Genomic DNA, 12,229 nt, shown 5'->3' on the forward strand with positions numbered 1-12,229 from the left:
GGTGCTGCCAGGAAGGGGGGGTGATCCCTGCTGCCCTCACTACCCCACATTGCATGGGGGGCTCTTCCATGAGCCCCCCAACCCCTGCTGCTCCCCCAACCCCACCCCAGTGGCTGCCCACCTGCCCCAGCTCTGGCCCTTTAAGAAAAATAAAACCAAAAAAACTCTGGAGTCACCAGCTCCTGCAGCAGCTTTGGCACTTTGGGGGGGCTTATGCAATACCCCCCATGCAGCACGGAGCAGTGGGAGGCAGTGAGGATCAACCCCCCCACCAGGCAGGTGAGTTTGGGGATTTGGGGGGCGGGGGAGGTTGTCTTAAAGGGCTGGAGCTGGGGTGGGTGAGGCAGCCATGGGGTGGTGGGGGCTGGGACAGCAAGGGGGGAGGCTGGAGGGCTCATGCAGAGCCCCCCACACAGCAGGGGCAGCAGGGATCACACCCCCCCCACCTGGCAGCACCCACTGAGTGGGGCCTTCTTTTTCCAAAGTGCTGGAGCTGGGGCAGGCAGGGCAGCCATTGCCAGGCTAGGAGAGGGGCAGGGGGATGGGCCTGCGTGATTCAGATTTGGCTGAATCAATTCAGGACAGTGATTCGAATCACTGTCCCTTGAACTGGCCGAATCCAAAGCGAATACTAGCCGCTTTGCACAGGCCTACAAATTAGTAGCACTCATGCTAGTAACAAAGAGCTGTGGATGACAGTTATGTTCATTTTCAAAAGCAAATATTAGTTCATGCTAAGCCACAGCTATTGGAGGTTGGGTTGTTTAATGGAACAGACTGTACTTCCAGCAAATAACACTCTGGGAAAAGAGCAGTTTTAAACATCTTTAGGCTGTCTCCTCCTAGCCATAGTTATTTCATGGCAACTGAACATATGAAATGAGCTACTTTTCAAAAAGCAAAAACACAAGAGATTTGGCAACTGGAAAGCAGTTCTGTAACACTGGGGTGATGCAGCCTTTGAGCAGAGGTTTCACAGCCAGAAACTGAATTGGCTCTAGCTGTCTGCTCTCAGTAACTAACTTTTCCTGTTGTTTCTGCAGAATGTTGAGTTCAGTCTGGATGGCCTGGCACTCCTGCAGCAGAAGGGATTTACTGTTGAGCCTATAAAAGGAACAGTTGATCATGGGCAGACAAAATGCATTAGTGTTTCTTGGGTGCCACCTGCCGACTTTGATGTAAGTTACAGTTTCCAAAGGATATGGCTGAGAAAATAATAATTAACTGAATAATTAACCACAGTCTGTTCACACCTGCTTTGAGTGTCAGCACAGGAGCACATCTTGGAGGGCAGCAGTGCAGTTAGTTATGACAGAATTTAGGACAATAAACAGTGAATTTGAGTTTTATTTGTATGAATGCGCATGGGCTTCCAGTTTTAGGGGTGAATTATTAGACAGATTAGAGTATGTTTATAGGTAGGCTTGGGCACCCACATGGGAACAGATGCCAGGGACCATGACCTTGGGAGCTTGTTACCTAACCTCTGCCTCAGTTCATCCATTTCTGAGATAAGAGAAAGGGCACAATCATTTGTCCCCTAGTTTTTATGGGATGCTGAAATCTTTGTATCTATCGTCTAAAAGTTTGTTATTAATAGATGAAAGCTGCTGCTCCTGTCCTACTGCCAAGAGGGCAAGTAATTTAGTAAACCACTTCACACTAGTTTTTCAATGCTGCTCCCAACCATATCGTAGCAGAGCCAGATTGAAGAGCATGATGCCTCCACAACACCCAGGCTGTCACCTATGGACCCCTTTTTTAAATGCTCTTGTCTCCATTGTTGTTCTCTGTTAATTTGATTTTTCATTTTATGACATACCTCATGATTTTTCATTTTATGATGTGCCTCATGAGTATAGCAGAGTCTTGATGTACGTTCAGAACATCCTGGGGCACTTGGATTGCCTCCGACTCGTCTTTGTATTCTGATCCTCCTCGGCCGCCCTGCAGTGAGGTCTGTGTGGAATGGCGGGGTGACGGGCATAATTCAGAATTAACCTGATGTGTCATTCTGTGCAGCAGGCAATAGAGATCATGGTTTTAGAGATGAATTGACTCAGTGCCTTTTGCTGACCAGAGCTGGCCTGTTACACAATAGCCACCACCAACACAGGGGTAAAGGGCCTTTTCCTTCCCAAATCCACACTTCCACATACCATGTCATTGCCACACCCAGCTAGTTGTACAGTATATCATGGTTGCAACCTGATAATGCTATCTGTGTCACACTAAAAAACCACCAGTTATCCCTGCTTTACATTGTCACAGAAGGGTTAGCACAGTAAAGACCAAAGTTAGTATGAACCAGTGGTATTCAGAATTGGAGGAACTTGCAGAGGTTAGCGCTGTGATCATCCATAACCATAACTAGCACATGTGATCATTGAAATCATTTAGGTTTCATTTAGACAAACCTGTGCTGTCATTCTGCTCTAGATAAAGGCCATCTCACATGCTTGGTGCATTTTTTTTGTAGCCGGCTCATCCTTTGACAGCAACAGCTACGCTAACCTTAAAAGGAGACATTAAAGAAACATACAAAGTCCTCTTCATGGCCAGAGTTGTGTCTGCATTAACTCACTAAAGAAAAAAGCCAAGTTAAACCTGAAGAAAAATGGAAGATTGCTCCTACTTAAGCAGTTACAAGAGCTAAGCTGGATTGGTGCAAGAAATTTCAGGATCGTTTTAGTCTCTACATGAAAATATGTACTATTTCTACTGTCTACTGAAACTATTTACTACAAAACCCTGAACTCTGGTCCTGGAAGTTTCACTGGAACTGAATTTCTGAAAGGGACCCCAGGTAAAGTGTGAACACACCAACCGTTGCTGATATCCTGAAATATATTGTATATCTAAAAGGTGCATTAATTGCGTAGTCATCCATGGGTGCTCAGTCCCTCAGGATCAGAGTCTTTTTTCTCTTCCAAGTGTACAAGAGTTTGTTCAACACTTTTCCAGCTGTTATTTTTTTCTAATATGTATTAATATATTTTTAAAATCCAGCTTTTTTTCTCTTTGCCGAAGATTGGATTTAAGCCTTCCCCAGAAGTCCTCTCTACTCCCCTCAATCCAGTGGAAGCCATTTCCTTGGGTACAGTATAAACTCCTCTTTGTGGTATACATTCACACAGGAAATAGTGCCCCATGCTGTTGAATAAGTCACAGGACCTGGTTACTTGGGCACCTGCCCTAGATCAAGACTATCCAGGAATTTAGTATTTCTACATTCATTTTTTTCTCAGAGCTCTGACATAAAGCATCGATTTCTGCTAGTTACCAACTAGGTAGACTGATCTGCACATCAAAGGGGTGGTGCTGGAAAGGCACTTCTAACACAGTATCTGTTGCTTGGAAAAAATCAAGGCACAGGGGAGAAGGCTAGGAGAGCAGAGGGAAACTGTGGGCACTGACAGATGTGCAGGCCCCTGCTGTAACTCATGGCACTTTACATAAAGCGCCACTAGTTAGAGTACCCCTCCCCACCCCCAACAGATATTTGCCTGTTGGGTTGGTGGAGGTGGGAATCCAGCCTGCCTGCAGGAGCCTATCTGCAGCCAAGGAACTTCCCCTCTTCTCCAGCCCTGCCCTGCCCCACCCCACCCCACCCCACCCCCGAAGGTCTGGTGCTGTCTGCAGGAAGGAAGGGGGAGGGGGAATGAGCTGCTGGCTGGGGTTTGCCCAGCGTGAGCTAAAGGGCAGGAGACTGGGGAGTAGAGGGGCTGGGCAAACCCCAGCCACTAGCTCGCCTCCCCTCCCCTCTCCCTTCCTGCAGACAGCCCCAGGGGTGTGCCCAGCCCTGTTTGCACAACACATTAACTGTAGGGAATAGGAGTTCCCTAAGGTGCTTCAAAGTGGAGCGCCTTCATCTGATCCCTCATTTGATGAGGATTAGTTTGTAGCACAATCAGCCACTTTAAAATCACTCTGCTGTTGCACACATGTGGCACAGCTGTGGAGCACTTTCAGGGGGCTGATTGTGTGACAACTATAACTTCTGTCTGTGCCCCTTATGCCACCATAGCTCTACACCAATGACCCCATGGTTCCTTTGCAAGGCACTAGGGTTGCAACGAAGTCCACTACCCATTTGGGATTTGACCTGATTATTCTGAGAATTAATAACTGATGTTAACTATTAACTATTTTGCTCTGGTTCTTTGCTGTACTGACTGGTTAGTACAAAAGGTCTTCAGATTTGAGATGACCCTCAAATAAATAGATTCCACACAAAGAAAACATATAAATTTGTTATAATTTTCCATGTATAGAATCTAGTTAGTGGGGGGTCATGGTCATCTTAATTGTGGCCCCCCACCACTGCAGTGGGGCAAGTAGCGGCAGGGGAGCAGGTGATGGGGGACTCAAGTGGCCTGACCCCTGCCTTTTGCTGTCTACCCCTTCCCACTGCCTGTGCACCCCTGGCAACTACCCCCCACCACTTTCACCCCTGTGGTGCCTGTGCCTCCCCTGCACCTTTCTCCCCTCAGTGCCCCCTCATGCCTGCTTCCCTGGTGCCTGCCACCCCCCGCCCCGTGGTGCCTGTTCCCTCTAAAGTATATAAGGGGTGTACATCAGGATTTGGGGGAATGCGTGTTCATCAGAGTGCCCCAAGGGATGCCAAGGTAAATGGTCATAAACTCCTCCAAGACCATTTTAGGCTGAACATAGGGAAAAACTTCTTTACTGTCCGAGCCCCCAAGGCCTGGAATAGTCTGCCTCCAGAGGCGGTGCAAGCACCTACTCTGGACTCCTTTAAGAGTCAATTGGACCTTTATCTTCCTGGGATCCTTTAATCCTAGCTGACTTCCTGCCCCTGGGGCAGGGGGCTGGACTCGATGGTCTTCCAAGGTCCCTTCCAGGCCTAATGTCTATGAAATCTAGAACCTCTGCCCCCCACTTGCTCCCCCTGCCATCTGCTACCTGCCACCCCCACCACTTGTCCTCTCCATCCCACCTACTCTCTCTCACAGCTTGACCCCTGCTCTGCTTTGGCCTGGGGCATGGAGCACATAGGCACTCAACCCCTGCCTAGCCATGCAGTAGTGCTTGCAGTGGTGTCAGATCCAGCCCCAGGGCTGCTACCACCATCACCATTGCTGTGTGGCCAGATGGAGGCTGGAGCAACCGTATGCCCCATGCCCCAGTCCTGAGCCAGAGGGTAAGCCAAGAAGAGGCAGGGTAGGCAAAGGGAGCAGAGGCTGTGGAGAGCAGGTAGTGGGGAGGCAGCAGCTGCAGCTCTAACTCTGACCTGGAGTCTGGGTCAGGGTTGAGGCCAGTCAGAGCCACCTACCCCCTACTTGTACTTGAATCCAAGACCAGCAGCTTTTTAGCTTAGGAAGTGATCATGTACTGCGAGAAGGGGAGCCATACAGTAATCTAAACAGACATACCTATAGAGTTTGGCTGCAGGCTCCCAGTTCTCTGGAAGGCATGCAGACACTCTAGTGATTATACTATACAAGCGGGCCAAGCTGTGCAGAATCCTGTTCGTGCTGCAGCGTGGAGAAGACCCCTGTTCATCTCTCAGGAATTTGGGAGCTTGGCCTTTAGAAATAAACCACATATCACAAGACTCACGATAAAATCCTGAATTGGTAACACTGCATTCATCTCATACACTAGAGAATACTCTGTGCTTGGCAGGAAACATGTATATATATTAAACATATGGGCTGTCTGCACTGTACCTGATTCCTCAATGAAAAAGGTCATCTATTGAATAGAACATGGAACTTGTTTCGTCAAGCCACACTGTCTGTGCCTAAAATTTACTCATGCCTAAAATGGGGATATTAGTAACTGCCCTGGACTCTGAATGTTTGCAGAGCTAGCAAAGAATTAGGTACACTGAAAGTGCTCCCCCCACAGGGCACGTCCAGACGAGCACTGTTGTGCAGTATATGGCGCACAGCACTACATACTGCACAGTCCGGTGTTCGCCACAATGCGGGGGCACACTGCCCATGTGTGCAGTGCAACAAGGTGTTTTTTTTCCTTGGGTGCAGAAACTACAGGGGAAAAAAATGGAGCAATGCATGCTTGGCAGTGCACGCTGCTGAAAAGCGGAGCCGCGCTCTGCTGCCAGCCAGGCTCCGCGCAGCAGAATCACTGTGGCTGCAGCCCCAGGAGGCCCCCAAAACCCCAGGTAAGGCTTCTGGGGCTAGCACAATGCTGGCCCCAACCTTCCTTACCCCACCCAGGGCAATTTGCCACACGCCAAAGCGTGCATGGCATGGGCGTTGCCCAGGGACAAGTAGGAGCAGCACAAGGTGTACTGCCACTACTTGTCCCCAGGGAACCAGTGCACTTAGTCAAGTTGCTTAACGCACTTCTGGAAAGTACTCAGATACTTTGGGGATAATCAATAATACTGAACAAGTAACATCATGCAGGCAACATCATACTTTGCTCTACCTGCAACCTCTGTTTTAATTTGTTAATCTCCTGTGGCTGTAAGCTTGAGAAGTTGTCACTGGCAACATGTGTATGACCTTAGGTTGGAGGCACTGAACTATGCAATGACATAGTCAGGCCAATCATAATTGTGTGGACATAGTACAGCTACATTGACTGCACTGAAACCACACTGATTTACACAGGCTGAGCACCCAGCTCAGTATTTCTAGATGCATCCAGACAAATCACAACTGGCTATTGTGTAAATAAGAGAGGCTGAAAATACCCAACCTGTTTTTGTCTCACTCCACTGACTTGCCCAAACACCTCCCCCTGTCCAATTTCCCACAGGGTTTGTACTCTGTGAGTAGTTGATAATTATTCCGATAATCCTGGTTTTAATCCCCAAAATAAAACTGTTGTATCAGAAGAAAAGGGGAGCAATCCTAGAAGTATTGAGCAGAAATTGTAACTTGTATGCTCATTCTAGCAAGATACTCTTATGGAGTCAAGCTGGATCTGCAGTTTTCACAGAGGTGAACCAAACATTTTAGGGTCCCTAGATTTACTGCAGCACCAAGGTTTAAACAGTGTTGTGGAAATACACAGAGAACAGAACAGATACTAAATACCTAAAACATAAATGTTCCCTGTGCACTTCAGGCATACACCATCCTCATGCATTAATATCTTGGCTGTCTAGTGCAGGCTGTTAGAATGGGAGAAGAGACCTACTCCCCTCACAAGCTTGTTGGTCTGTCACATAGGTGGCTGCATGTCCTTTCCACTGAGAATGCAAGGAACAAAGCAGAAGTACGCTCCTGCATTCTTTACAAAAAGTATTCTGTGAAACCATTGCCAGGCTGCCCAGAAATGGAGAACTGGATATTGTGTGTAGTGTAGAAATTGTAGTATCCCCACTAATTGGGGATGTGGGCTCCCACTGTGCTTGCTGTACACACATGTGATAAAGAGAAAGTCACTACCCCGAAGAGTTTAGTCTGTGGCATAGGATTTATGTTTACTGGGCTAGATTAGGTATTGTGTAAGTCTAGGCAAAAACACACTGTTGCAGTTGTTGACACTTCTGTAGGAACTCCTGTGCTAGGAACAATACTTGTCCTCCTCCATTATCCTCTGAGGATCCCAACACTTCCCCTGTATCACCTACGTTATCCCAGGAATGTTGCACAGAGCCAGCGATCTGTGGTGGTCATTCAGATCTTCATTCCAATCTCGCTGGTGAAGTAAAAGGGTTTTTTATAAGCAGATAACTTCATCGGGATAATGACACACCTCAGGTGGTGCAAAAATTATTATAGAGCTAGAGCACAGCATCTGCATAGCTGATTACCATCAATGTATGGAAATGCAAGTTAATTACATGTTACAGTGTATATTATACATGTATATAGGACATATCGCACTCTACGTTCATTACAGAGTGTCCTGGGTACATCATCAACAATGATGATTTTGCTCTTACTTGAGCTACACTAACTTGGCAGCAACTTCCTTGAATGCAAGTTCTATTAATGTAAGTGAAACCTGATTCAGGCCCTCTGATAGCTATGCTAAGGTGAGGGAGTGTGATGGAGAATATTGTGAACCAACTTTAGGGAGAAACCATGATGTAGCATAGAGAAATAGGATTTGAAATGTTAAGGTCCAGTCCTACAAGCTCACCAGCAGCTGGGAGGGCATAACACCTTCTATGATTGGTCTCCAATAAAGTAACCCCAGGCCTCTTCATTCCCTAGGTGGGAGGGGAAGTATCCTTGCCTCACAATTACTCACCTAAACAGCAATTGTAAAAATACTTATTGCCACAACCCCTTGTTCTGCCTGTAGTGTATGAGTGGCCTGGCTTAGAGCCGTGGCACTGGGAAGTAGCTTTGCTGTTTTAGGCTACATTTGTTGAATGGCAAGGTATGAAAGAACAGATGTGGCAAAGAATGCTTCTGGGGTGTTGGTTGTAGCCATGTTGGTCTAAGGACACAGGCAGACAAGTTTCTTTGGGTAAAAGGGGTATCTTTTATTAGACCAACTAAATAGATGGAAAAATTGTTCTTTGCAAGCTTTTGACATTTGTGACTCTTCAGCCAACCTGAGAGAGCCTGTGCACCCCAGGCCTCCTTAAAGCTCTCACACTGCTGTGAAATAGATTTGGGATGGCTTCTGGGTACTCATGTGCAAGTGAGTATAGTGGGGCAATGAGTTTGTTTCATTTACTGTTAACAAAGCACACATTAGTAATCTTTATCCACCCATTTTCAGTCAGAAAACAGAAGAGACAAGACCAGAAGAGTCTCTTCCTCTGAACAGCTCTAGTAAACAACATGCTGCCAAGGTGGGCTCATATACAATTTCTCTCTTTTAAGCTTTTGATGAACCCCATGTACCAGAGGCCCGCATGTATAGCAGAGAGAAAGAGTGAGGGGACAGAGGAACTCTCATTTAAATGCTTTGAGCTGAAGAGAAGGAGGCAGCACCCATTTGCTTAATAGTCTTCCATTAAAGTGAATGTCCTTGGAGCAAACTGGCTCTTAAATGATAGACTGAGTGCTAGTGCTAATGTCATATTTACATTATGTAATTGAATTGGGGGACATGCCGAGGGGACTAGAAGTATCCTCCCCAGGAAATAATTCTGAATATATATGACATTTAAGGCCGAATACTTAACATTAACAACATCAAATTTTGCTAGTATCAGAGTCCTGGATCACTTCCTTAAAGCAAACCGGTACATAGTCTTTATAGAATTTCAGCCACCTGCAATAAGTGAAACTATGAAACTATAAGTATCTGGTTCTGAGCACTTACTGAATGAAAAGACCAAGGCTCAAAATGTTGCCAGGAGGGCTAATGAAAGAACCAGTAATAAGACTTGTCTACATATAGATAAGGACTTAGAGACACTATAGAGCAGATGCAGAGGCCTTACCCAGAACCAAAGTGAAAAATGATATAAAGGTACATAGCTTCTTAACTGCTGGCAGAAATTATGAATTCATAAGCAGAACATGGTTTGGGTGGGGATTAAAGAAGGGATGGGCAGCTATTCAGAATGTTTGAGATGTTAGTAGGTGAACTATGCAAACATCCATGATCAGATTAATTTTTGTATGGCCACTAGGTACAGTAATAGCTATATTATTACAATTCTCCAGGGGCTGATGAATGAAGAAGAATTTGTTCAGAGACCATAAAGCCATATCCTCAGCTTTTGCAAAGTTAGCTCCATTTACACCAGCTGGAAGTCTAGCCCATAACATTTTGTACCACAATATCCCAAAAGGGAAACAGACTTTCTGAAAGCAGACAAGATAGACATTCTTACTCTCCCACTATGTTCATGTAGCTTCAATTGAGCTCTGTTAAAAATACAGTGCTATTAAGATATGATCCCATGTCCCAAAGGATACACTTTATTTTATTCAGGGACAGTTATTTTTCTTATTCAGTTCTCAATTCTAAAATTGTGTCTAATATTAAAATAAGGAGAGGCAAAATGTTGAAGGTTGTATGTTGCCTTCAGCAGAGCAGTCTGACTGTTAATGCATCAAACTGCACAGTTACTAATTTAGATTACAAAAAAGGGAAAAAGAATATTTCAGGGATTTGCAAGTATCCCCCAGGTAATGTAACAACTAGTTAAAGAATATGAAAAAGCAAAAAAAATGTCAAAGAGAAATTGTAACCAGCTCCTCTTCCTACATTTGAAGCCCATTTAATGTTGACAAACCAGGTGTACGTGGTTTTGAAGTAACAACCAGGTTGATCTCATCATATCTATTCCCTTTTAATAGTAGAACAAATGCCTGAGGAGCTGCTAAAGTGCATATTAAAGTGACAAGCAGCCACCACCAGGGTGGGCTGGTAGCATGGCTAGAAAGGGCACTGTGAGATATCAAATGCTTTTGCTGACACAGAGTAAGGACAGTGAAGGTGCATATAGGATTTTCTTATAGTCCTCAAAGACTATACACGTATTACAAAGAAATGCAGCTGTAAACATTATTGGATAGGTCATGTTTACTTGGTGACTGAGATGTTTTAAAAAAGCAAAGGCCGGCACAGGCTGCTAGGAGGAAAGCTGGCTGATTTCCAAGGCACTTACTCAGATGCCTGGAGTGTCTGGGTTTTAACCCTTAGAAAGAAGAGATGGCTGACAAGAAAAGGGGTATTGTATTGCGGAGTCTCTGAACTCTGGTAACTACATGATGTGACTGAAGGCTAACATTCCCTACCAGAAAGCAACACACCCAATTTAGGAATTTATCATTTGGAAGAAGCCAAATACCTTGAAGTCTGATTCCAAATGGAAGGTATCCAAAGGACCGGGGAGATGATCTCAAGCATACCTGGGAAAGTTGCAACTATGTGGAAACAAGCTGAAGGCCATTTGCTTATGATGGATGAGAAGGCAATAAACAGAAAGGAGGAGCGGAGAGAGCTCCATATGTAAATAAACAGTAGCAATTTAGGTTAATTATAGGAGCAAAGAGAAAGAGTGAAAGTGAATTGCAAGAAAAGTTAACACTGAACTCACAGATGAAACAAGGCAAAAGGTAAAATCTGTTATTACCCTTTCCCATACAAAACAATATGCTTGAGACAGTGGGACAAGAAACAAGGGAAAGAATGAAAGAAAAATAGGAAGATTCTTTACAAAGGATGAAAAAAGGACACGTATCCTATCATGGGAGGGACAGAAAGAGTGAAGACCTGTGACTTTTTCATAGAGTTCTTGTATAAACAGAGCTATTTCAAAAATCTTCCCTCTGTCAATTTTTTTAATTCAATTTTCATTTTTTTTTCATTTCTGTAGAAAAATTGGAAACCAAAATTTTCCAGTTTTTTGACAGCCAAAAATTTAGGCTTAAACTTGATTTTTTTTTTCTAATAGTTCAATTACAATTTGGGGGGAAAGCATATGTTTTTCATCAGGTTTCTTTGTTTAATCAAAACACATTTTTCTATCAAAATTGTTCAAATGGAAAAGCAGTTTTCCCCAGTTTTATGACAAGTGCCAAACCCACAGAAGGTCAAATAACAATAGCTCCACAATTGGCCCAACAGTATGACATGTATAATTAATCACTTCCTTAAGAGCAACATCCCTGGAAACTCACACCAACTTAACTCCAAATTCTTAGGCTAGGTATAGGCAGTTAAAAAGCCTGAGGCTGAATCAATTCAATCTTCACAGGTTAGCTTAACCTGTAGATTGAATTGATAAGCGAGTGAACAAGCATTCATTTTTGATTCTGGAAACATAGCCACATGCCTGCAGTGCTGCAGGCCAGAAACCCAGGGCTGCTAGAGCACGCCTCCCTGCTTGGCTGGAGTAGAATGCTTGGTGCAAGGCTAACTTGCCCACCCTGCAAGGAGGGAGTTTGTGGGGGAGGTGCAAAGTATCCTGAGATGCTGGGGAACTGTGAGTTAACTTGAATCTGGGGGGGATCTGGGACAGAAGTTCAATAAACTGATTTAATGTAAATCAGTTAAGTCTGATATTACATCTATCCAGCTTTATCCTAAACCTTTTTCAGCCATTTTGAAAGTGGTTTATGTGCACTGAACTTCTGGGGACAGACATTACACATAAATCTGTTTAAGTGATTAGAAACTGGTTTAAACCTGTCACAGAACAGACATTCAGTGCACATAAACCAGTTTCAAAATGGCCAAACCCGGTTTGAGATAAACCCGGTTGAAGGTAGTATCAGACTTAACTGATTGAGCTCAAGGAGCTGGCGAGCATCATAGCCCAACCTCTGGCACAGATCTTGGAAAACTCCTGGTGCTCTGGTGTAGTGCC

The 12,229-nt window shown here is 44.8% G+C and overlaps 1 protein-coding gene across 1 annotated transcript in view; it reads left to right on the forward strand.

Annotated features, from left to right (window-relative positions):
* The window catches only part of CFAP74 (cilia and flagella associated protein 74), a 100,718-nt gene extending 97,532 nt beyond the window's left edge, over window positions 1-3,186 (forward strand). Inside the window, exons 37-38 of the mRNA XM_019541291.1 lie at window positions 1,044-1,178; window positions 2,480-3,186. Of these exons, the coding sequence (XP_019396836.1) occupies window positions 1,044-1,178; window positions 2,480-2,587 (243 nt within the window). The 3' untranslated portion in view covers window positions 2,588-3,186. The remainder of the gene's footprint in view (window positions 1-1,043; window positions 1,179-2,479) is intronic.
* Window positions 3,187-12,229: the final 9,043 nt, after the last annotated feature.

Source organism: Crocodylus porosus, unplaced genomic scaffold, assembly GCF_001723895.1.
Source record: "Crocodylus porosus isolate Cpor-Errol unplaced genomic scaffold, CroPor_comp1, whole genome shotgun sequence".
NCBI lineage: Eukaryota > Metazoa > Chordata > Crocodylia > Crocodylidae > Crocodylus > Crocodylus porosus.